The sequence below is a fragment of the Monopterus albus genome, unplaced genomic scaffold (assembly GCF_001952655.1).
Source record: "Monopterus albus unplaced genomic scaffold, M_albus_1.0 scaffold16.1, whole genome shotgun sequence".
Lineage (NCBI taxonomy): Eukaryota > Metazoa > Chordata > Actinopteri > Synbranchiformes > Synbranchidae > Monopterus > Monopterus albus.
In genome coordinates this window covers 1,062,923-1,089,606 of record NW_018127896.1, presented here as the reverse complement: position 1 = coordinate 1,089,606, position 26,684 = coordinate 1,062,923, and the positions used below count along the sequence as shown (strand labels likewise).

Here is a 26,684-nt window from a genome sequence, read left to right as displayed (position 1 = left end):
ATTGAAGAGAAGACGTTTGACTTTTCTCACTGAGATTTGGGCTCAGTAATCTAACTTCAGGCTGTAAGCTGACTTCTCCCAGTATCACACAGTCGGATCCAAAAGAGCAAAGCTTGCCCACATAACCAGCCTGTATTGGAAACAAAGCCTGCAGAGGGGAAATGTAGAACTAGCATTGATTATTCACTTTGGAATTCAGCATGTTGCCATCTGCTTTTCATATTGAACTTGGCGAACGCTCAGCTCTCATCAGCGCCTGCTAACATACACTCGCAAGCAAATCCTCAGAGTTAAGAAAGAAAAACAACCCCTGTGCTATACAGTCATAACTGAGTATAAAATGATGATCTGCATCACAAAGATCTGAGGAATTTAGCTTGGTTCATCCTGCATCTTCCTGTAGTAATCATTCTTCCAGCCTATGATGTGCTGGTCAGTATTTAGCCAACAGAAGAGATGCTGCTTACCCGTGCATGGCGTGCAGCGCGTGGGGCTCATAGTGGTATCGTCCCTCGTGATGGCGCATGTCAATCGGGATTGGTGTGTGGAAGGTGGGGAAGATGTGGGGGGCTGCACGAACAGAAAGCACAGAAGAAGTGAGAGTTAGATGAGCAAGGAAGGGAGTCAGAGGAGACTTCAAAAAAAGAGCTTGCCTTTCAGAAAAAGATTTCAAAGGCTACAATAAAGCAACATGAATTTCAGAGCAAGCTGAGCACTTTCGTGTAAAATATTGGCACTATCACACAAGAGAAGTGGAATAAATAAATAATCAAAGTCCTCTTAAGAAATCCTACATCTTGAACATAAAAGGTATCCAGCCAGGCTTTCACAAAGACCTGCAGCTAGACGGTCTTTGAACTAGACGCCATGATGGACTATGTGAAGGGAGGCTGCAGCCCTGGCTCAAACCGGGACTGACAGCACTGGGAGAAGCTTTCTGCTGCTCACGCTCTTCTCTCTTCCCTTACGAACAGCCAGAGTCTGCTCTGGAGGTGCAGACGGCACAGCCCGGCTGAACACACCTGCTCTGTGTCTGCTGTAAACATGACAGGCATAAACCTGCACTTCTGAGTCTTGTCTGCTTCAGGTTTTATGGTTGTTTTCAGGACCGAATTATTCTCTAAAGTGAACGTCTGGTTTTCTTCTGTCTCTCTTGGTTGAAGAGTCAGATGCATCGTTCCTGACCTCTGTTCATCTGAGTTACCAAGGTGAGAAAATTCTGGGACACAGCAGCAAATTCACAAGGAACTTAAAGTAGTGCTTCAGTGAGTAGTACTGTCCTAATGTAGAGGGAAATATCAAAACTCAGGCAAAAAATTGTAAGTACAAATCAGCAAGGCCCAAGATATCCTGACTTTTAGACCCGAGTGTGAGGCAAGATCCAAATACTATATATTGAGTCCTACACTTCCCATAATGCACATGAAGCCTTTAGTGTCTTTTTGTTAGACTGACACAGGCTGTTCGTTAATGCTGGAGGAAGTACTCAGATCTTTACATAAAAACGCTGTGTTACATTTAAGTCTTGTATTCAAAATGTTACTTAAAGTACAAAAGTATCAGCATCAAAATATATTTGAAGTATCCAAAGTACCAGTATTCATCCTGCAGAACAGCCCATGTCACATTAATGTCTCTGATACTGGATCATAGTGATCCATTACTCTGTTCATCACTTTAATGCTGCAGCTGGTAAAGGTGGAGCTGATGTTAGCTTCCTTCTGGGAAGGAACTGAAGTTATCAGATACATGTAGTGCAGTAAAAATTATACGGTTTGTCTCTGACATGGAGTGAAGTCACGGTATGAAGTAGCAGGACATGGAAGTACAAATACCCAAAAATATGTACTTTGCACCAGAGTCAGTGCAGCTAACATGCATATATTTATCAGGAATAACTTTTATTATGTTCACCATCTTAGCTTGCTAACATTGAACTGAAACACAAAGTACAACTGAGGCCGATGGGAATTAGTTTTCATTAATTTGTAGGTATAAACCAAAGAACTGGAGAAATTTAAATTCTGACCTGATGACTGCTAAACCTTTGGTGCATGTTGTACTGAGTATTTCTTGAAAAACCTTCTGGCAGTTGTACTTCACATGTTGTTTTTAGAATCAGAGCTCCTGCATTTGTTTACATTAGTCCTGTGTATGTATTTTGTATTTGGCTGCTGCTTGTGGACAAATAGGTCAACCCCACCTGAATGTGGAGGCCAGGTTCTGTGTTAAATATGCATCTCTGCTTAACAGCCATCTGTTTTTCCAAGCTTTCTTCGTGTATCCCTTTAATGACCTTTGTTATTTTTCACTGAAGCCTGTTTTGCTTTCACGGATTCTTCTCAGAACTGGGAAGTTTACCCGAAACATCAGAACTAATTAGTTGTTGTAATAGCACAAAACCACAGCGGATGTCTTGTCTTTATTTTACCGCCACATAAATGGAGCCTTTTGGGGTCTTCAGCCGAGTTTATGGAGTCATGTTTCTTGTTAACATTTTTCTTAAGTTTTTATTTTGAAAAAGCTCCATGAGGGCAGCGCCTAACTTTGCCTCTCTCTGCATTTTCTCACATCATGTCCGCCCTCGGTGCAGTTTTCAGATCCTGTTAATTGCAACCTGGTGCATGTTGTCTACAGAGCTGCTAGATGAGAGAAGACAAGAAGAAGAAAAAGATGGAGAGCGGGGAGGGAGAGGTGAGCCAGCTGATCTCTGGGTTGCATTAAAATTCTTCTCATGTCACATACACACACACACACACAGACTCTAGCAGGAATCTCACCAGGGTGACCTGGGATTTTGGAGCAGAGGGGTCAGGGCCACGCATCATTATCTGTTCCTGGCTGAGCGCTCGGCCTCCCGGGGCTCCCAGGGGCCTGGGACCTGAGTGAGTCAGCATTCTGGGTCCATTCCTCTCACTCTGCACCCTGACAATCTGACAGACAGGCCTGGTCCCCACACATCTGCAGAAATAGCGTCTTGACTTCATTTTCAGTCTGCCCAGTGCCAGCGAGGCCTGATGGGACCAGGCTGGATTCCTTCAGGTAGCCGGCTTCATCTCAACAGCACCGACATTTGTCTGAGCTGTGTTTTGTTTGGAAGAAAACACGATTCAGAGGCTCTGATGAAGAAGAACTGGTTTCTTATCACAGAATGCCAGCAGTGATGCTTTTCACTGATCCCTGCAGGGTTTATAGTGTCGGGGTCAGGTTTAAGGAGCATTTCGGTTCACAGTTTTCCTTCTCTGTCGATGTCACGTAACGCTTATCATTGTGATCTTTCTGCTAATCAAGTTCTTAAATCATGTGCGGTTTCACATCTTAGTTGAGTTTATTTAGGCTGGTGTGAACTGATGATGCCTGAAAAGCTGGATCATAGTCTGGTGAAAAAGCAAATCAGGCTGACCACAGAGGGACTATCCTCCTGTAAAATACAAGTCTGTATGTTGTTCATGCAGCAGCTTACGTATTATAGTTTGGCAACCTCTAGTGACACAGGCAAAGAAGGAAGTAAGGCAATGTAGTATATAGAGCCACAAAGTCCTCGTTAGAAGAGGGAGGAGGGTCGGGGTGGTTGGCTAGTACAAAGTATATAACAGGAGCTGCTCCACGTGAGCAGAGTTCATTTCCTTCATGTTCTGAAGAAAAAGGTTGTAAGAGATCTGTAAAAGGGAAATGCATATATATTTAAACTTCAAATTCTACTTGAACACACTAGTTTGCTGGCAGGTTGAGGCTGGAACTCATGCTTCCAGTTTCTGAAATGAGTGAATGTAATAATTCACTGTAAACTGCATTTGTTTTTGGAGTTTTAGTTGAACAAAACAAGTCATTTGGAAGTCTACATTTTGACAGATGATGACATTAATTTAAAAACACAGTCACACATTAATCAATGCTGAAAGTAACTAGAAAATGTTTCACTAATTTTCTCTAATTTTGCTCAAACAATCAATTGCCAACACTCGCTGTTTCATTTCAAACTAGACAAAATATTCTTGCTGCACTGTACAGGAAAAGGTTTTTAACACTCAGTTATAGTCAGAAGTGACTCTTTCTACTGTTGCATTTTGTGTGGACAGTGAGAAATTTAGAGGTCTGTAGATAATGTCAGATGGATTTTGTAAATAAACCTCAGTAGAGCAGCTCATTAAAGTTCCTGTGTGTGAGAGTTGTGACCAACTCGCCCCTTCCTCTCTAAGTGTTTGTAATGGAAACGGCCTCAAGGTTGTGTTTAATTGACCTGAAAGGCTGTAATGAAGGCGCCACACCTGGCATTCAAACTGCTGAGCAGCTGCGAGGAGAACAGAGCAGTGCTGTGGTTTCACCAGCAAATACAGACAGAGGGAAAAGAATCGGTCCATCTTACTGTGTATGTGCTCTTGCAGTGTTTACAGGATGCACAGACATTTATTCCATCTTCTCTGTTCGTTTTTGTCTCTGCCCCCATCTCCAGCCTCTGCCTATAATACCTGTCATCTCTAGAGTCATCTCAGTTTATCGCCCCATGACTATTGTAATGCGTTGTCTTGGGGGTCACCCAGGCATTTCTTTCTCGTTGCTGCTGCTCATCTTTTGACAAGCACAGGAAAATCTGACCATGTTACCCCTGTCCTGGCCTTGTTACACTGGCTTTGTAGATTTTTGTTTATAAGGCATTAAATGGTCTGGCTCTACTTTATTTAGGTGAATTATTACAGTGGCACAGGCCTCCAAGATCCCTTAGATGGTCACACCAGCTTCTCTTAGTGGTTTAGGTTTAAGAGCTGAGGAGATCGAGCATTCACAGTTGGAACTCCCAAACTTTGGAACAGCCTGCCATTGTCAGATCAGCACCTGATCTTCCAGCGTTTAACTCTTTGCTTAAAACCTGTTTTTGAGGGCTTTTGTATCTAGTGGAGTTTGATGCTCTTGCTTTTGGATATTTTCACTTTATTACTTTATACTGTGTATTTTCTTGATTTATTATTTTGAGAGTTTGTGAAGCACTGTGGTCAATTGGATGTTGCTATAGAAATACATTTTGATTTAATGTATCTGATGTTGGTGTTTTTGTATCTATAAATCTCTGTTTCTAACTGTTCATCTGTGTTTTTGTACATCTCTCTATAACACTCTATCACTATCTCTATCTCTATTAGTGTAGCTCTCTCTCCTTCCTTCCTTTCTACTTTACAACCAAACTGACCCCCCCGTCCCGTCCCAGACATTCTTCGTTGTAATTTGGTTCAGTCTGGTATAATTACCCTCTGTCTGACTCCATACACTGTGTAGGCTGAGTAGAGCCAGTATATATATGGGAGTTTGTGTGAGAGAGGGAGAGAGAGAGCTAAAGGGCCCCATTCAAAGAGCAGCTCGAGTTAATGCACCATTCCTAACAGTTGGGGGTGAATTATAGAGGGGGTAAATGGAGGGAGGAGGAGGGGGAGACAAAGAGCCTGTGCAGACGAAGAAGTCTGTGGTTCTACAGTGGAGCAGCAGAAATGTTAAAATATTCAAGTTTGTAGTTGTTTCTCCAGTTTTGGCCAGTTCTAGGTTTAGAAAGAGACTCAGCTGATTCTCATGTCTGACAAAGAAAAGCATCAGCTCCTCACATTAAAGAAGGTGGAACCAGAACATGTTGGTGACTGTTGCTTCTAAATAGTTGCTGGTTAGTTTTCTACCAGTGAACTGACTCATGGCTGCAGCTCTAGGTCACTGAATGACTTCATGATGATGACACAGTGGACACTGAAGCTGCTGTGGAAGCCTGTCCCTAACAAGGCCACTGTGTGATAGTTTGTCCTTTCACTTGCCGCCCAGCTGTATATTGCTATGTTCAGAAAGGTTTGAGGAGTGCTTTCATAGTCATTAAATATGCTTTACCAGTTTTTTAATAGAAAGTTTAGTGTGTGTGAAGAAATCTTTGGCCAGGTTTTGGTCAGTGTTACAAAGGTTTCAGGCTGAGTCGCAACAAAGCTGTGAATTTCTTTTAGTCTTTAGAAAAACAGTAGGATATTAAGTGCAAACAGGGCTAAATCACTTGTTATGGAGGAGTATGTTAGCACAGACGTCTCTGGCTCAGGTTTCTCCACCAGAATGATCCCTCGAGCTTGGAAATGTTGGACCTGGTTGAACTAATTGAGCCAGTTTTTGCCAGTTGGTCTAGTAACAGCCCGTCCTCCAGTAATCCAGGCAGAGTGTCCTCTGTGGGCCTGGGCCGGTCAGGCCGGCCCTGGCGGCCTGGTGGGGGATTGACCAGGCAGGCTTATTCCATCACCGAGGCTGCTCCATTGTTCTGCCGCCACAGGAAGAACAAAAGGCGAGTGCTCATGAGAGTTCAAGAGGCACATTTACCTGATTCACTGGGCCCCGATCCCCCCTGGGTGTACGCAGCGTCAGGCAGCGCTGCGGTGCCCCCGCTTAGGCTCCAGCCATCTATTAGTCTTTGCTTGATCACATTTGTTTCAGTGTCTGGTGGAGCACTGCAGCGGACCAGCCATAGTTTTTCATAGTCACCCCCATCTGTATGTATGCAGCAGCAACAACACTGTGTTACTGCAGCACTTAAAGTTTACTAGGAGCTAAATTTAGGCCTAAAGTCTTTAATGCTAACAAGCATGCAAGAAGCATTTCACTGAAAAGTCTTCATAAACTTGTGCATATTTTAAAGCTCTGTGTTAATTCCATTTTTTAAATGATCAAATCTATGTATCTGACTAAGAATTTCATCAGTCGACTCTTCAGAGCCACTATTCAACTATTTGTTTATTTCTTTTTTTCAATATATAGATATATATAGCCTAGACTGTCAGAAAATCAATTGACATGAATTTCGGTGCTGTTTCGACCACGTTAATATCGGTACTTAAATGCAACACAGTGACAGGAACATATTTCTGAGCATTTCAAAATCAGTAAAGACAGCTGCATATGATGCAAGATTTAAATTGCAACCTATTTAAATTGAGGATGTCTAACGTCGGGCTGCCTATTAGATTTGTCAGAATAATAATAATTGTATTTCTGTTGAAGCAATGCTCTTATAGGCAGGTTTTTTTCTCCTGAGACATGGTTATAGCCTAGTTTACCAACAAGTTTAAGCTTCTCCCATCAGTTAACCACAGCAGTTTCTATGTTTGCTGTTTCTATGTTTGATGTGTGCCAGCTCGATTCCTCTTATTTATAATTCCTCACTGAAATGTTTTCCCTGTGCATTTTTGTTAGCTTCCTAGTCCTTTTCAGATGGATGCATCTCCCAGAAACAGTCTGTAAACGGCTGTGTGTTGCACTTAAACAGAGATGGTTGAACAAACTGGACTCTCATAACATCAGGCAAAACCAGCCACATGGTCATGACAGTGTTTTCTCTTGTAAAAGTAGACCCCGATGTTTGAAAACACTTCTACTAAAGTACAAATCTCATCTTTTGTGGCTTGTCCTAATGGGTTTGTTGTCCTTTTCTCCTCGTTCTGCAATTTGAGCCAACCTAAATGTACAAGTGGGTGTTCCCCTCCTGACCACAGGGGGGAGTATTGAGCAAATTACTGTTTGGCACACCAAAATGAGAAGACGATGACAAACTATCTGTCGCCTTCTATTGTAATGCCCACTGGCTGACAAAAAATAAAATATAATAAAATTTTAAAAAAGGTTTGACTAGAAGAGACTCATTTTTCTGAGGACTTTAAAGACTCCTCATCCACGTTGCGTTTCCATGTGAGGTTTAAAGTTGCTACCATAACAGGTCTGTTGTTACTATTTTAATATGTCTTTGGTTTGCGACCACAAATTGTTTCATTTGACTACTGTCTGAAGATCAGTGGCTAAAAATTTGAAGCATAAACATACATTTTTAGTTGCTTCTATCCCATATTTCATCTTGTGGCCCTACAGATTTATCTTGTGGCCTCTTTAGGGATCCTGAGCCCCTGGTTGGGAACCACTGCTCTAGTGGTATCTGTCTGTGATAGTTTTGCTTCCACCCCAATAAACGGATTTCTAAAATGGTGAAACCTGAGCTGCTGTTCGTTACAGAAATGACACATAGTTCAGCAGAGACAGTTTTCAGTTGGAACTGTTTTACTGAATAAATAGTAGGCTAGTTGTACTCTAGCTCAGCTGACCCTTTAATTAATTATTTTAATTATGAACCTTGATGTACCAGCAGACCCGTTTTGTGTTCAGTGCATCCGAAAGCAAACAAATACAGCAGGGGTCAAAACTTTGATTAGAATATTTCATCTAGAGTAGACCTCCTCTCCTCAGCCTGCTGCTTTCTGATCCACTCAGCCACAACCAGACCTCCATCCATCCAGGCACAACTGCTGTGTGGCTGTAGTGAGGTGGCCCCGGTGGCAAACCTCCACAAGGGAGAGTTACTTATCAGCCTTCGACAGCTGGGCTCAGGCCACGTGTTAATAACCTCCATGCATCACTGTGCTGAAGGTGAGCACACGGCGGCTGGCATTAACAAAACGAGGCAGGCGGTGGGGTGGCGGCACTGATGGGCCTCCTCCGCTCACCGTGCCACGAGCAGCGTGTTGTTAGCATGCTGTTTGTGTAATTTAGGTACTTAAAAGACTGCGAGGGTTCAAAGACTGATTGTGCCGTCGAGTAATCACGCACCTCCAATGTATGCCTGATTTATCACCTCCTCGCTTAATAGCACTGCTTAACACACAGGTTTGTCCAGATTAAGTAATTACCTTAAAGCAAAAGTTTATTATCTTCTTCGACGGGCCAGTGATAAAGGCTCGCTGTCGAGGGGAGCCAAAGAAAGGGCTCGGAGCTGGTGAATAAGAGCGATAATTAAAATACAATGAATTAAATTGTCGCTTCTGGGGCTGTCACCGTGCTCCCCAGCTAACATCCATATTACCCCACTGGCACCCTTGCTAGGGGGGCGCCTGGGATTATGCCTCGCCCCGGACTAGTCCAGCACCTGAATGGGAAATTACTCCAATGGGCCATCTGTAAATTAAACAAGGACCTAGTTCTTCTCCGAAACGAGGAGGGTGGGTGAGGAAAGAGGAAAAAAGCCTGAGCTAAGAATAACACCTGAGCACAGTGAGTGGGTTTTACACATTAGCTGTGTAGGGTTCTTGTTGTGATGTCTTAATGAGGTGGAGGCCTCTGCAGATACAGATGTTGGAGGAGGCAGAGAACAACACAGGGGAATCTTCTGAGTGATGCACCTCTTCTTCTTCGTCATGGTGATGAATGTGTTGCAGGTGGGAGCTTAGGATGTCTTTTCCTGCTTCACGCCGCTCACCTCGCCAATCCCCCGGTCGTCGCCGAGGAGGCCCGGACCTCCAGTTTGATATACCAGAACAGAGTGAGGTCGGTGCTGTCACGTCAGCACTCGGCTGCCTCCCGTGTCGATAAATGCTCTGCTGCACGCCTGACACAATCTGCTGAAGCAGAATGGGCTCTATTTTTTGACCCATCTGTTCCCCTGGCTCTGCTCTTCCTAACCAGCTTTGTTTTACTGTTGGCCATGTTTGTTTGACACTGTGCTGCACCGTGTGATGGAGAGCAGGCCTCTGAACACGGGCCGGGCCTCTTCAGCTCGAGTAAACATCCTCAGACAGAAACACTGAGGAAATCTGAAGAAGCTTTGCTTCAAATCTCGAGTCAGATGGGAAAACTAGTAAAGTATCTCCACAGAGTCACAGAGTTTCTTTTCAGTAGAACTGTGTGTTTGCACGCCCTAAGGCTTTGTGCTGGTATTCAGGGAACAACGAGACTTTCAGTCCAAATCCTTCAAATTAAAAGTGTCATCTATGCAGTTTATCTGTCTGACAGTCTCACAAACCTAAAAATAAACAGCACAACAGCCAAAGATTTCAGTCAGTAGTTGACACAGTATAATTACTGCATTAACAATCAAAGAAGTGCATACTTTATCTTTCAAAGGTATCTAAACGTTTACTTGAGTATTTCCATGTCCTGCTACTTCATACTGTGATTCCACTCCATGTCAGAGACAAATCATGTACTTTTTACTGCACTACATGGATCTGATAACTTCAGTTCCTGTTCAGAATCACATGAATCAAACCAAACCCAGAAGAATCATCAGACTTTATTGATCTCAATGGGAAATCCACCAGCTACCCAGCAGGATGTAAAGTACTTCACAGTATAAGTATATAAGGTAGTTACCATCAGCTCCACCTTTACCAGCTGCAGCATTAAAGTGATGAACACAGTAATTGGGCCTTTATGTGAAATTTGGCATTCGGCAGAATGACTATTACTTTTTCTACTTCAAGAATATTTTCATACTAATGTACTTTTACTTACATGTAAGTAACAATTTGAATGCAGGACCTATTTTCAGGAGTATTTGTATTCTGTGATATTAATAGTTTTACTTAAGTAAAGGATCTGAGTACTTCTTCCACCACAAGTATCACCTCTGTGCACCATTTTTGGTCTAAAATGCCAAATTTAAAAATCATCATTCAGAATCGAGCTTACGGAAATAAGAGTGTAATTTGTGTGTTATTGTACGATATACACACTTCCTCAGGTTGTTAAATCAACAGTTACAAAACAAAAGCTTCTTGGTAGGAAACATGTATCTACCCACTGACACTGCAGAGATCATGCGCTCCCTCTGCTGCTCCTCCTCCCTCCCACCACCATTGAGGCCTTTGTCTCCAGACTTTGGGTTCAGCTCCTACCTCAGCACAGAACCCTCTTCACACACACTTCAAAATGACCTTTGCTCAACAATACTTCTCACTCCTGTCCCCTTCTCCTTTTATGTGTTAAAGAGAAGCATGTGGGCAATGGCTGGAAAGAAAACAATAGAGAAAAAAGAGACAAACTTAAAGGGAATTGACTTTCCCATCTTGATTAACGCTTTCCCACTGCTGGAGGACCTTTCTATGCTGCAGATACCTCAGAGATGAGTGACTTAAATAGAGATTTTGTAGTAGGCATAGGTTTTGCAATACTTTATCAGTATGTAATTCCTATTTTGGTCTTTTATTATAGCAAAATATCTTTTAATTTCATTCTCCATTACATTTGTATTGTGAGGACATGAAACTGTGCCAGAATATGGATTTAGGGGACAGAGATGAGGAGCAGAGCACAAGGGAACTAAATCCAACTGCAGTACCATTTCATTGGATTTGTATTCAGCTCATTCTTTGTCAAACAGCAGAGAGGTGGTATCACAACACAGAGCTCCCATCACTTTGAGCTAAAATTACAAGATCTGATTTGTTTAGACGTCCCTCACCGCTGAAATCTCAGCCTCGGTGCGATGACACATTACAAAAACTCTCTCATAAACAAGGTACTCGGGAGTTCATTTGAGTTTAGCTTCAGGTCTCTGTTGGCTTGTAATTGAGCAAAATGAACCATAGCGTTTCATAAACACAAACTTTGCCACTAAGGTTCAAACAGAAGAGCAGAGACTGTGGGTGTGATAATGGGGGGCACCACAGGCTCTGCTTTAGGTGGATCTGTCTACATCTGAAAATCATCTCTTTCTCTTTGGCCTCACATCAACACTAAGGCTGGAGTTAAGCTTTTCTTTAGATGCACATCAATAATGTGTCAGGCTGTGTCCTCTCAGCAAAACTGAAAAGATCAAACTCCAAAGTGCAAAAGTATAACATGAAGAGCCATGTAAACACCCAGAGAAGCATGAGTGTTTGTGAAAACCTGGATGAAGACAGCAGCAACATAATGCAGACTGAACCAGGTCCAGGTCCTTTTACACAGATGCTTTCCTGGCTCATTTTCAATCCAGAGTTTGAGTTTAGACTGCAGACATTTTGCAAAGAGTGGAAACTTTGTCAGCAGTCAAACAGAAGACTGTTTGGTTTCATTACAGGATGTTAAGAAGAACACAAACCATGTAAAATCAAAATAGCACAGTTTCTTCCTCACTCACTGACCGTGTGGCTCAGTTCTTCCAATGATAACCACAACATACAGTATAGAGGAGCTCACAGTTTTCATTCAGTAGGTAGGTCACTTTCAGCTTTTCCCGTTTAGGGGTCGCCACGGCAAATCGTCACACTGACGACTCACATGTTGACATTTGGCACCTGTTTTACACCAGATGCCCTTCCTGACGCAACCCTGATTCGAACCTGGGCGAGAGCGCTGTGCCTTAACCACTAGCCTACCAGGGACGGCTTACAGTTTTCATTTAGTAATTTTTTTGCTTCCAACCACTGGGTGCAGCACTGAGCAACCTGCAGCTGAACTGCACTCCAATCTGTGAGTGAAAAAGAAATCTTGCACCCTGGTTTGAATTGAGTTTCTCAGTTGAAATAAATCTGCTGGTCGTTAGCAAGTCCCTGAGCTCAGGCTTAGTTTGGGAGTCAAACCTGAGACCTTCCTGTGGTGGGACAAGGACTCAGCCTCTGCTGGATGTCAGACTGCCTGTCCAAGCTGCAGTACCAGTGCACACAGCTTCTTAGCAGAGTGTAGTATTGATGTGGTTCTGGATGAGAGTGAGGAGGGGAGTTAGTCTGGGCTCAGCGTGGCAGGCCCAAGTGGGTCGCCTCTGACCTGCACAATTCAGCCACTGAAAAGGGACGGCGAGGGCCACAAAGCCTGGCAAACAGCACAGTGTGTAATGATAAATGCTTAGCTGGGGAGAGAAGAAGAGGCCACCTCACACAATGGAAGCACAGCGCACAATTAAATGCTGACTCGCACCTCATCTCGTCTTGTTTCAGCAAATTGGATCAGGACTAAAACATCTGCAGAGGAAGGGAACGCAGGAAAACAAGTTTTACGAACTTGTGACCAGGCAAATGAAAAATACTCCTTCTTGAAGTAGAACAAAATATTAAATATGAGCCACCTTTCAACTTTGTTCTCACTACATAATGCTGACCAAAAAAACCCCACTCTGTCCATGAAGCATCATTACAGTGATTCATCTCGAAAGTCCTGTCTAATGAGTTTCCTGTGATTTGTGTATCGACTTATTAAGAAAGAGATGGTACAAATGAGAGCAGGGCTAATATGCTTATTTCCTGACCTTGTTTCAGTCCACGCTTGGCCTGGTTTGGTGGCTAATTAGCTCATGCAAACACCACCAAATGCTAGAAGACAGAGTACGTCAGGACAGCAATTAGTCTAAGAGAGCTATTAGCTTCCTGCACAAATTAGAGGCTCTGCAGAAAACCTGCACACCATCTTTAGAACAACAAACACTGGAGAGGAGATAAACATGTCATCTTTCAGATTAAGAGTGAGGTGTGATAGTAGTAATATTTAATTTCTTGGTTTAATTATTGTGTTGTATCCTTGTTGTACTGTAAGGATTCAGTAGAGATGGAGATTATTTCAGTTTATCTGGTGGATGGTTTGCTCTTAAATTCTCTCAAACATTGTAGATCTTGTTTGCACAGAGGCTCAGTGAATTTGCCAAAAATGGGAAAGTGTGGATGTTTCTTTTGCAATTGAAAAAAGTAGGCTGCTAAGACAAACGTTGTTAGCTCACTAAATTGTGCTAATCCTTCATCACTGTGACTGATCCTTCTGGCAGCAGAGCGTTCAGGGACTACAGTCATTTTCATGCAATCTGAGAGACAGAGGGGAAGCCCTTGATTAGGAAACGGGAGCTCGGCTGAGGGGATTGTTAAGAGAGGGGAGGCCTCTGTCCTCCAGCAGCCCAGCTGATTTTGGACGGGGGCAGGGGGCCGCCTGCCGAGGTTTCATGTTGGTCCTCGCCATCACTTAGGCTCATGTTACCACTAGAGCTGGGTCTGTTTTCAGTACGAGGCCCAGCAGACAAGCTGTCAGCTGTGATCGAGTTTCCCTGACAGTAAGAAATGTGTCATTACACCCACATCCTGATGGCTTACACACATTATTCTGCAGCCTGCTGGTTTCCAGTGCTTCCGAAACTGTAGGTGTAAACAGATTGTTTTTTTTATGACCTGATTTCGCTTCCAAAGGTCTCGGCCTCTATTGATGACAGCAGGCTGACCCAATCGTCAGTAAAATGATAAAAATCTGGTTCACTCATGTTGACTTTAAGCATTATTCATGGAAAACAGACCCCTACTTGTTGATGGAGTCACCTGAATGGCTGCCAAGTCATTAGTGATAACAGATCAATCAGTGTCTCTCACCCAGCCACCGCTGAGCAGGGCACCCGCAGCTTCTATACGGATAAACCACCATGTTTAGAACTGCAACGATTAGTCTGTCAACAGGAAGTTCATCAGTTGATACTTTGATCATTGTTTAATTGTTAACAGTCATTTTTGAAGCAAAAAGGCTGAGCCTGTTTTGGACACAGCTTCTCAAATGTGGTCATCTTTTTTTCTCTGTTGTGTATCACTGTAAACTGAATATAGTTTTAGAGCGTTGGCCAGACGACGTGAAGACACCGCTTTGGGGCTGGTTCACTATTTTGTAACATTGTGTGGACAAAAGAAAGAATTAATTGAGAACTTTTAATCTGCAGATTAACTGACTGCTGTGACAGACTGGACCCCACCTCTCGCCCATTGTCAGCCGGGATTGGCTCCACGACCCTGTTCAGGATAAGTGGTATAGATAATGGATGGACGGATTAATTGACAGTGAAAGTAATCGTTAGTTTCAACCCTAGTCCTCGTTAGTATTTGTTGACATGAGGCCATTCAGAGACGGCCTGAGTCAGGGGTTAGAAATCAAAAGATGGACCATGCAGCCAAACTGTGCACAAAACTAAAAAGGAAAAGAGAAGGAAAGGTTTCACTGCAGTGGTGCAGGCTGACATGTTGGATGTGTTTTGGGTCACCACCCAGACCCAGTGTCCTAGACTCCCTTGCTGCCTGTCCTATAGCTGCTTACTTTATTTACTTACTAAAGTTTGCATTGTACTGTAGTTTCACCTTTTTAGTAATGTGCCCTCAAAATGTCCTTGTTGTGGGAACACAGGGAAGAACCTCATACTATAGCCTTACAGGAGTTTTAAGCACTGAGGTTACTGGTTAAGTTTGTGATATGTGATATCAAAGTGCGATACATACTCATCATAACAATTTTATTTTAATGTAGAATCTTGAAATCCTGCTTTTCAGTCATTTCACTTGGTGCTTAAATAGATTAACTAGTTTCAAGACGTTTTTTCAGATAACTGGACTGATTTTGTTTGCAGAAAAAGGACAAGTGTCCATTTTATGTCACAGGCTTTTAGCTTTTAGCCCAGTTTAGCTGTTTGTGCCAGTTTATTTTATTTGTTGTTGACAGGATTAGGTGGGCGGGTCCAGTTCACCACCTCAGTCACTTTTTTAAGGACATAAAAGCGACTTTTATCTAACAAGTTTCTTAATGTGATTCTAGTTGGTAATGAAAACAACAAACCCTCTCTGTGTGATAAAGAGCTTGTTTGTGGTTGAGGGCAGATGATGGGAATATTGGGAGGAAGATGCAGTGAGGCACCCACACCCCCTTTGTAAAAGTACAAAGACTGAGTCTGTCAGTCAGCGAGAGAGGGAGGAGCAGCACCGCAGCCCTGTGTAGGCTCAGCACTGCAGTGGGGGGTGTCGCCACGGTGACCAAGGGCGGCAGAGCGCAAGATGAGTGCGAGAAGGCAGAAAACCTCCTCAAACCACACAGCCCACAAAGTTGTCGAGTTCATGACCCTATTTCTGGACAGTTCTGCAATGTCCCTAACTTCTCCACCATCTATTCTCCTCCAACTCCAGATCCAGCATGTGCAGTGTATAATGCAGAGACCTCTTCATTAAAACCCCAACATTCCCAGAAACTAAGCTACAGCTACAGCCATGAAAAACTAAATGTCATTGTACTATCTCATCAGTATTAACCCACCTCTGTTTCCTGCACCACTGGATCATGTCTCTTCTAAGTGTGCCAAATGTTTATCCTTTGCACTTCTGAGTGTACACATAGATTCTGTGCAGTGGATGTACACTGTGGGTAAATCCCAGTTCCCTAATCGCATCCACGTTTCCCTCACTTGCATCTTAGTCCCACCCACATAAGATGCAAGGAGAAAATGTGAGGAGAGAGGAACCGAGGAAACTCATTTCCTCTGAGCCTTCATGTGACGCTCATTTCTGATAAAGGGACATGTCAATCAGTAACAGACTTCTACAAAGGATGCACTTGTGGATCTTCGGTTGTAGCTCCTCCAGCAGCCTCATCACTCCTCAGAGCAGAAATAGAGTAACTATGTCAACAACGCAGCAAAGGGGTTTATGGGTAAACATACTGTAGGGAGCTAATGGTTGCAGACGGTCCAACGTGCACACCTCACAAATCCCCGCGCTCCAATTGGCTGATCCGACTCTGACTGAGACGTAGCTGTCTGCTACTGGTCCACTAGCAGGTACTCACATCTTGGAAAACATCGGAGCAAACTGGCCTTGTTTGACCAGACTGACTACCTGTTCTTGATCTAAATGGCTACTTTCTCACCTACCATTTCTCTCTACCATTTCCATTTCCTGACTTTTTCTTCTTCTTCTTTTCTGCACTTGGCTATTTGAGTGCCCCCTAGTTAGAACATTAATGTTCACCCAAGTATAAATTCAGCAGCTATGCAACTGTCTCCAAATGACAGACGTATATGTTTGAATATGTGAAGTGTGAAGTGATGCACAAGTCTAAATCTGGCTTCAAAGCTTCAGGGTGGACTGGAACAACTTTCGCGTTAAGCAAGGATCAAGGAATGATAAAATAAGGGAACTGGTGCATCCTTTGTAGAAGTCTGTTACTGATTGACATGCCCCTTTATCAGAAATGAGCTTGTGATTGGAGCTTAGATTTGCTGGGCCTATGATCTTTGCTCCACTAACTCTTTCCACAGATGATCTCATCTAAAGTGCTTGTATCATTTCATTTAGCATGGCTAGATGTTTTTAATTTCCGCACAATTTAACAAGTCATTCCTAATTGTTAGAACCAGTTTCCAGCTTCGTCAAAAGGTCTTTTATTAAGCCTCTAATCACTGTCATTGCTCTCTGAGTGCTGAGCATGAGGCTAACTAATAGGGAACCACTCACTTCAGCCGGTTTATGAGGGAAAATACTTCTCAATGTGGCTCAGTGTCAAATTGAGAAAACAGATAAGTTGCATGTTACAGTGTTACAGTTGGAGATGCAGATGTGGGTTTGGTGTTTATGGGGGAAGGTTTGCAGCTTTGTGAACTGAAACACTTCTCGCTCCCTCTTAGATCGGAGATTTTAAAACAACCTGGTGCTTCATAAAGATTTCTACCAGTCAGACAAACAGCAGACTGTGTGTGTTTATGTGAGCTTTGATTTCCAGTGTAGCCCTGCTAATTAAGCTGCTGTTGCTAATCTCCAGCTGCTTTCTGCGGTGCTTACAAGACCATTAGTGTGCCTCCTCTCATTTCACTGGAACTGTGGAGCAGGTGTTATAGCTCACACCTCAGACCTGTCACTACCTCAGACTGCATCAACTCCAAATGTTTGGATTCAGTGTGAAATGATTTGATTTGGGGCTTTTTACTGGTCAGATGTGTGGAGGTGAGAAAGAGATTTATCCTGGAAGCTGCCATGCAAGAAACCTTCATCTCAAATCATTTAGCTGTTAACGTTGGGAGCAAATATCTTGATGTTTCCTGCACGTCTACTAACATCAGGAGAAATTCTTACACTTTGATGAAACATAATTTTGGGTGTGTTTAATAAGTGACACATTTTTAAAGTGTCACTTAGTAACTGCACTGAGAACGAGATGCCTCAGATGCTATTCAGATCTATAGATGACGGACTGATTGATCACGATACTGAACGTGTGCTTCAAGGTCATTTAATCAGCACAGCATGTTGCGGTGTTAGGATGTGAAAAGTTCGTCATATGGCATCTGGACTTTACTGTGGTGATGTGCTTTCATTCAAGTCTTGGCCTTGGCAACCTGTTTGAGTTTGGTTTGTTGTTTTGTGTTTAAGGGTTCTTAAGGAAATTGGATTTTAGACCTCAGCCAACAGCAGAACATCGTCCAGCGTTTCATCCCGCAGACCTTTTCACGTCCGTACTTGCCTTTTCTTTCTTTCCGGAGGTGGAATTAACAAAGGGTCTGTGTTGTGCCACAGATTTTTGTATATAACTGCTATTTCAAGAGGTGTCGGATTTGTGTCGGAAGCAGATGCAGCCTGTGGTCGAGATTCATTATCAAGTACGCAGGATGTGGTGCAAACTTTGTTGTGCTTTTCTGCAAGCAAAGTTCTCAAGAAATTCCTGTGCATCTGTTTCAATGATGAAGTCCACTCATCTATGCTCCTCTACCATGACTTCACTGAATTTGTCCTTTACTTACTAGTGCTTCTCTGTGTTCTCAGTATCATTGTCACTGCCCTGTTTCTGGGTGCTTTGTGAATGTCGCTGATCTGAGAATTAAGTTTTTTTAAACACTTTAAATCTGAAGGTTTCAAGGCAGTAATGTGAGGCTTAATGTGACTTAGGGATTTTTTTAGGTTTACTTTATGTGGTTGGTATTTGTTGGAGGGCCCAGTGCTGGGGGATTTCCATCAGCTGGCAGAGAGAGGAGGAAGGGGAAAAATGTCATCTGTATGAAATGCCGTAGTTTGAAAACTCTTACTTCACTTTACTTTTCAAATTTTTTTTTTTCCGTATAACTTCAACCTTAACATCTCAATGTCTTTTGAAAGACGGATCGTCAGTGTGATACTTGCTGCTCGTGATGATGGAGCCTCTGCAAGGTGAAAAAACAAAGCAAAAAAAGCCTCATCTGGAGTAAAAAAAAAAAAAAAATCTAATCACAAAGCTCAGAAGTCTGAGGTCTGCTCACTGTCTGGCAGCTGCTGCACATGCTACACCTCATTGCATCTAATATTTGAGAAAATACAGATATAAAAAAGTTTTAATCGCATGGGTTTTACTATGGATCCCATCAGCTCATTAACAGGTCCAAACAATTAAGTGCCCAAGGACATGATGGCTTAAAAACCTGAATAAGGTTCCACTTACTGCTTGAGTAGATTTTTATACATCTGCAGTATTAGTGTTTATTATGTTGTTCTGCTATAAACAAAGACCTCGCAGTTTATTTTAGTGGTTTACTAAACACACGCTGATCCTCAGATCTGTGTACACATTGCAGTATGGCCTCCACACTGACACATACACTGATCCTGCTGTTTGCTTAGTGGGTCACAAGTTAAACTAACTCACACAATCACACACAGCATTTCCCCATGAGTAGTGTTCACATTCATGCAGATGTGTCCGGGCTCTTCCAAAAGCCATACCAATCTGAGTCGAGTCGGAGTCAAGTCTTGGTCGGCGGGTGTCCCACACCCTGACCTGTTTATATAAGATGCTACAGTCCATCCTCTGCACCCCCTCCTCCTGCCCCCTCGCTGTGTTTATTATCTGTAGGTCTGTGCTGCCTTCACACAGTGGACGTCCACTGTTAAGAATCATGTTCTTCCTACAGAAGGTTTTTATTTAGCCTCCTAAAATCTGACTACATCATCCAGGCTCACGTCTCACTTTTAGTTTTAAGTATAAAAGCCGTTAATTGGGAAGAAGTTGAGCTCTTGTTAACTAATGGACATTTTATGGTGTTACAGCTATAAAATGAATCCTCCTTGGCAACAGAAATGTGTTCAGGTGTAGTAGCTGTTCTGAAATGTTGGATTAGATTTCAATTGTCTTTAAATATCTTCAATGGAAATTTGATTATTTACAGTGCCCAAGGCTGTGATACGATCGAAGGCTTCAGCTTCGCTACTAGACAAACCTTCTGTTGGCTAAAAATGATTTGTGATGAGAGTGACTCACAAAACAACATGGACAATGTGTTGTAGACTGAAACCTTCTCTTTTTGAATTGTGACGCTGTGGCTGTTCCTCATGTTTAAATCTGCAGCCTGCGGAGGCTGGACTATGTAAGTGACTGTGCACTGAACCCAGACAAACCTGGGACCTGCCCCGAAACCTCAGAGGCCACCTCTCAGGGGGCGGAGAGCTTATTTGCAGTCTGGTAGAGCAGGAAGGGAGGGACACTAAATAGAAAAGGGGCAAAAAGAAGAAGAAGTAGTGGGGGAGTTTTGGCTTAATCCCCTAAAACATCCATACATCGCTCCCAACCGCTCACTCCCCACAGCTGTAAATCTCCAGGAATGTAGCCTGTTGTTTTTGGAATCAGTGCAAGCTAACCTTAATGGCTTGGAGAGACTAATGGCTGCAGACGGTGCCTGAAGCTTGCGGCTGCATATTTCAGCGCTGGGACAGCTTCATGCAACCAGTGATGTTTAATAAGAAAAGCAGAGAAACCTCACTTTAGTCCTCAGGCTTGGTTAGAACCAAGACACCAGTTAGCTTTACAAGAGGGCCTCCTCCATGTTTACTGAAATAAACTTTAACAAAATGACAAGGCATGACCAGAGGACCACTACTGGGGACTTCTGTGGTAAATATTTTTAGAAATATTTATTGTTATTTCCATTTATTTTAGTTTGATTAATTTTTTTATTTTATTGTTTATTATTTACACTTTTATTAATTCTTTATTAATTTTACCAATTAATTTGAATGTATTTATTATTGTTTTATTTTATTTATTTTTATTTTTAAACCTGGCTCCTGTTTGTTCTGAAATCCGATTAAAAAGGATGTTTTCTTTCTCAGTATCTTAATCTATGTTTGTGTCTCTCATTTGTTTATCAGTGTTATTCAAAAAGTAAATATAAGTTGGCGTGAGATGCTCGTGGTCTTTCTCAGTGTGCTCTGTGCTTCAGTGTGCATTAAAAAATACTTGTGGGTCAAAACCTGTGAAGTGTCCACCAGTGTGATAATACTTCCAGCAGATGACTTACTGTGCGTGTGCATGTGTGTGTGCACGCGCCGCTACGGTTTATCTGAAATATCTAGGCCATGTTTTTACAAGTCTCCTTAATGACTGCTCTCAAGCCTGAAAACAACAAGAAAGGAGCCGCTGAGGGCAGAAAGTATTTTTTAAAGCTGAGTTTTATCCTGTAATCTACCACCCACCTATAAATAGACTAAATATAAGAAAAACCATTTGTTTTCACTTTGTCTATCTAATCTTGAGGTTCCTTAGAAGCGCCTTTCCCCTGAGAGAAACTTCTGATAAAACAGGATGAGGGCATCTTGGAAAGTCATCAAGCTAAATGTTTACAAAGAGCAAGAGAAATGTGTGTGTGTGCAGAAGTCCCATTAGCCAGGATGATTGCGTACACAGTAGGCTCACATATGGGTTCTCATGTGGAAACGGCCATCCGGGGAGTCGCTGTGATTACTGGAAAACTGCACCGCACTGAGAGGCCACGCACAGGGGCCACATGCTGCAAAAACATCAGCCTCTGATTCGCACTTTGCTTGAAGCTAGACAGGGAGAATGAGCTCAGTTCTTCAAGAGCCGATCAGCACAACGTGGCATCACCTCGAGTCAAACTGGTGGAATGAGGACAAACATCTCGAATCTTGTTTTACAGAGTAGAGTTGCTGTCAGTGAGTATTAACTATGTCAGCTAGTACTGTCCCTCTGTAATGATGCCATGGTCACGTCATTATGACGACATTATCAGTGGGATTCAGTCATAATGTCTTTGTCTTGTTGCAACAAAAGTAATGTTGTCATTGTCTGTTACTCTGTATAAAATATCAAGTCTTTTACAGTTAAGATCACATAGATAAGTTGTTGTGTCTGAGATGTGGATTGTTAATGTTTAAGACACTCCGGCTTATAAATACACTTGTACTCTGCTAAATAAAACATGAATCTAGTTGTGTTTAGCAGCACGATGCAGCCTTGCTGCCCCGGCTGACAGAAAATCAGTTTGTGTGTAAAAGGGATATTTGTGGGTAAGCCTGCGCTGATGTCAGGGGGCTATTTTTCTGTGCTGCCTGCTCGAGGCCTCCCTGGGCAGGGCCTCATTTAGGCAGCACAGAGGCAGGAAAACAGAAAAGAGCCGCTGCCCCCTCTTCTTCTTCTCAGGAAGATTAGTGGCCCTCCTTTTGGAGTAGGTGGTGGATGCTGAGCCTTTTTGGTCACATTTTTCTCTGCCAGCGGGCCTGACCCCCTGAGTGCTCCCTCTGCAGCTCGTGAGCTTGTGCTGAGGGCTGGTGCATCCAGCCACCATCAATTACTCACCATCCACTGCCTTGATAAAGAAATCTGTCCTTATCACTAAACCGCCTCTCTTAAAATACTGTTTACACAGCCAGGCACTCGTCTCCATTCATGTAACTCAGGGGCTCAGGATTCATCACACTCTGACTAATCCCAGTGTTTCTAATGGGCAGCCAGACCCCAGTGCCAGTTTGACTCCTAGATGAGGTATATGGCTTTATTTGCTTTAATCCAAAGCGCCTAACAGAAGGCATGTCACTGACCAGGGTGACTTCAGTCCTGTTGCCAAAACTCCCCAGAACCAACCGACCAGCTTAGTTTCTCTCCATTCGTTTATATTTTGTAGCTGTCTCCTTCATACACGCTGTCCAGTCCTGCCCACACTCCCACGATGATATTCTGCTGGAAAAATGCTGAACCCCTTCAATATATTTTTATTTATCTTACATTTTTTTAAATGACCCTAATTTTAAAAAATTAGACTAAAACAAATGATTGTGTGTATGTAAGCTCACCTTATAATCAAACTGATGGACTTAATTGCAGCTTTCTTAGTCAATTTGTGCCGCAGAAATTTTGTGTATATGATAAAATTGCTCCATTTATGAATAATATTGACACAATTCTGCCTTTAATTTTTCACTTAAGCTCCCAGTCAGAGCTTCAGTTACATTTATTATCTGTAAAGCGGCCAGTTAATATTTTGACTCCTTCGTTAATCATTTAAATAAAAAGTAAAAATTGTCCTGAGAGAGAGAGAGGTGAGTCTGTCCAGCATTTTTAAAATCATATAATACAGAGAAAACTGCAAATTCTCACTAGTGAAGCTTGAACAGTCATTATAGCAGTTGTGGTTTATTATGGGACTGAGAGACCGTTTATTATCACTGATTAACTGACTCCTTGTTCCAGCTCAAGCTCTAAACATTTGTACTTAAAAGAAGGGAAAGGATAACTCCTCTTCCTTCCTCCAGAATGTTTTCAGATGTATTTTTGCCCTACAGGAGATATACTAGGTAACACTAAGTCTGTTTAGGTCAGCTGCCCCCGTGCTCCCCCACCCAGCATGCCCTGGGGCAGCCTAGGAGCTGCTAAGTACTTAGGGTTCCTCCCTGTGGACCAGCCGCGCTCAGCAGAAAGACTTGGGAGGCTGCAAGAGGTGATGGAGAGAGGAACTAAGGGAGGGAGCCCGGGGTGCCGGGCGCTGAGCGCAGCACATCAATCTCCCTCTCAAATGACAAACTCACTCTCAGCAAGATGTATGTCACAAGCAACCAAAGCCAGTTAATCAAATCATTAGCAGCAGCCAGTAGTTTCCTCTGGCCTAGTTTACAGACACAGAGGGGAGAGAGAGACGTTCTGCGAGCTCTGGCTCAAGCCTCCAAATGCAGCGTCCTCTGACATATTCACAGAACAGTCTGGGAAGGATTTAAAGCTCACCTCTTTCTCTAATCGCATAAAACACCTCTAAATCATGATAAGAATAAACTATTCGTAAAACTGAAGATTCATTCTCAAGCTGTTCTGGAGCTTTTACAGCAGTAACATGAGGCTGCATCGACTCCGACAACTGAGCAAATACAAACTTCAGTATCAGAAGAAGTATACCCATAATTACCATATGGTGAATAAAAATACTAATGAAATGAAATAAGCCAGAGTGGGTACAATAAAAAGGTGGCCAATTATAAACTGATTATCAGTGGCAGCACAGGAAATGGAAAATAAGTACAGACTGTGTGTAGTGTGGGGGTTTCTGTGTTTACGGACCATCCTGTGATGGAGAGGAGATGCTCTACGCCGTCAAATCACCATCATCATCAGAAGATTATTGTTTTCACATCTACAAATTTGTCTGCTTGTTCATTCTGACCTAAAAGATGTTTTAACAGCTGATAAAACCACTGCTGAAAACCATGTGACAAGATTAAAAGCTCCAGAAAAGCCACTAAATAGACCTTAAGGTGAACAATGACCTCAGCTTTTAAGCCAACATGGATGAGAATGGAAATTTTTAACATCTACAGTTCAACCAGACAATATCCATTTGCTAATGAAGATCATATGGTATGATCGAAAGCTCAGGGCCATGTGCTACAGTCGAGCTGTGTGCTTCATGGCTTTATTCTGAAACTGCCTGATAAAAAGGATGGATTTTGAATATGCAATCACTCTAAATTTAACCAATACAACTCAAATCAGATTGCAACTACACCCTGAATTAAAATCCATATAAACAGAGGGACATTTTTATCCCTAATACTTTAGTTCTCAGCGGGCCAAGCCTGGAAATTGACACATACATCAATAAAGCTTTATGGATTCTTCCGCATTTCTCACCAGTATATTTACTCTAAATACCTTTGGTTATTACGAATGGGTTTGAAATCATACAGCTCCCTGAGATGGCTGTGGCCCGGCCTGTATAAGCAGACAGATGCACGCTGTCAGAGGAAATAGAAGAGCTCATTTGAATCTATTAACCGGGCAGCAGGGCCCTGGGCTCAGCCAGGGGAGGAGAGGGGAGTTCAGCCCAAAAGGCCGGTGCTGCTGGGGTGAACGACACTGAACTCGGGTCCAGAAGTCACGACACCAGAGTTTTATTTTCTTTTAGAACTGCTTTCCTTCGCTCTCAAACAATAAAATTCATGTGGAGGGGTCGGAGCTCATCCCGCAGTGGCCGAAACAGGAAGACGAGGGGGAGGAGGTTTGGCCATCAGACAGGAGGAGATAGGAGCGTCTGCAGCACCTGGGTCCATTCTAATTGACTTGGAGCGCAGTGCATCCACTTTTTAAACAAAGTGACTCTCACTTGAGCTTCATTATATGCGCACCCCATTTCCATAGGCCTCTGGGAACGAGACCTGGGCTGCTCACATAAAATAAATGACCGCTCCATGATAAATGGTTCTATTAGCAATCCAGATTGTTAAACTGTGATATAACAGATCGGAGAGGGGCGCAGGGGCCCATTCATTTTCCTCCCTTCTGCACACACACCCCGCTGCAAATAGCTTGTTTTTTATGTGTAAATAACATATTAAAACTCGGCATTAGCCATGTCCTTTGATAGAGAGGAAATTGTTCTAAATAAATAACATGGGATGGGAATATAAAACAGGGCGGGTTGTTACACAGCTCAGAGGTGGGCATGACTTAGGTGACAGGAATTCTGCAGCCAACAGTAAAACATACGCTGACAATAAAACTGCAGCCGTATATTAGAATTGTCTAGTTTTCCCGCAGCTAGTTTGTTTGGGAATAAGCTCTGGGTTCAAGGACCCGGTCTCATCTGCCTCCCTCTCATGCCGCATATTCACTTATCAGGAGCTGGCAACAGGAATAATAACGCATATTACTACGATAAGTAATTGCTCTGTCTCGACGCCGTGGCAGACGGCTGTGGTTTTTAGCTCTGAGGCTCGAGCCTCTTCGCTGATATCTGGTTGGTCAGGATGGGAGCAGGCGGCGGCTGCAAATCCAAGCTTCTTGTTTATTTTAAGATTAAAATACAAGGCTCTTACATGGAACTGATAGGGAGGAAGAATTATGGAGGGACTTTTTATTTTCTGTGTGAGAAGATTAAAAACTCAGCAGCTGATATTGAAAATAGCCGTATATAAATATACATGCAGGTGGTTGTACTGAAGTTCAAATGATGCTATAGTTAAGGTCAAAGGAGGGAGATTCATGTAAAATGACTTTCTGTTCAGCAAAGATGAAAATGGAGCTGCTTTTTTCATTGTCACACAACAAAAAGATGCTTTATAGTCGACTCCACAGGCAGTTTTCTAGCCTTCACTCAAAACAAGGGTCTTAAATAAAGATTAAATGAGAAATTACAACAGTATTAACTTTACAAAATCAGAGGTTTCAAGATCAAAATAGCTTGAGAGATAAAGTCATAATATGAGAAAAAAAACCTGTTATATAAAATTACTGCGTTATTCTCAAAATATGGCAACTTTTCCTTCTCATTTTTTTTCCAATTTATTCCAACACACCCTGTTGTAAAGTCCAGTTTTATAGTTTAATATCTGATAAACCTTCATGGAGGTGTTACCCAAAAGGGACTCCAGTCCAGCCCCAGCTTGTGCATCTCATGTGTTACATATGCTTCCATTAACGTGTGAAATTGAACCTTGCCAACTGTTTTAAACCCCATACCATCATTGTGACAACACTCACCCAAATTCTGAAGGTATTTCCCGAATCCTCATATAAACAAAGATGGTGAAAGGAAATGATGTTGTCACTCTGGCTTTGTGTGAAAGAGGCTCAGCTTCACAAAAACTGCGAGAGAGATGATGCCATCTTTTTTAAACTGAAAACAAGTTGTTTTACCCAAGAAACTGGTAAAACTTTGATTTTTTTTCCTGGACTGGAACGGATTAGTGTTTATTCCGCACGGTTAGAAGAGTCTATGGGCATTTGGGTCAGGGTGGTCAAACGACATCATGGGGTTAACACGGTCGGCAAGTTTCGCAGGTTAAGGGAAGATTGTCTTTGTGGCTTCCAACTCAAGTGCTGTTTTCAGTCTGAACACGATGTTACTTATCCTGCACATTTTACTTACATCTAACAATTTCCACTGCGACTAAACAGTAAAACATCCTGGA

The 26,684-nt window shown here is 42.7% G+C and overlaps 1 protein-coding gene across 1 annotated transcript in view; it reads right to left on the bottom strand.

Annotated features, from left to right (window-relative positions):
- LOC109955784 (zinc finger protein GLI2-like) overlaps window positions 1–26,684 on the bottom strand; it is a 73,291-nt gene that overhangs the window by 33,977 nt on the left and 12,630 nt on the right. The window contains exon 3 of the mRNA XM_020592260.1: window positions 468–570. Within this exon, the coding sequence (XP_020447916.1) occupies window positions 468–570 (103 nt within the window). The remainder of the gene's footprint in view (window positions 1–467; window positions 571–26,684) is intronic.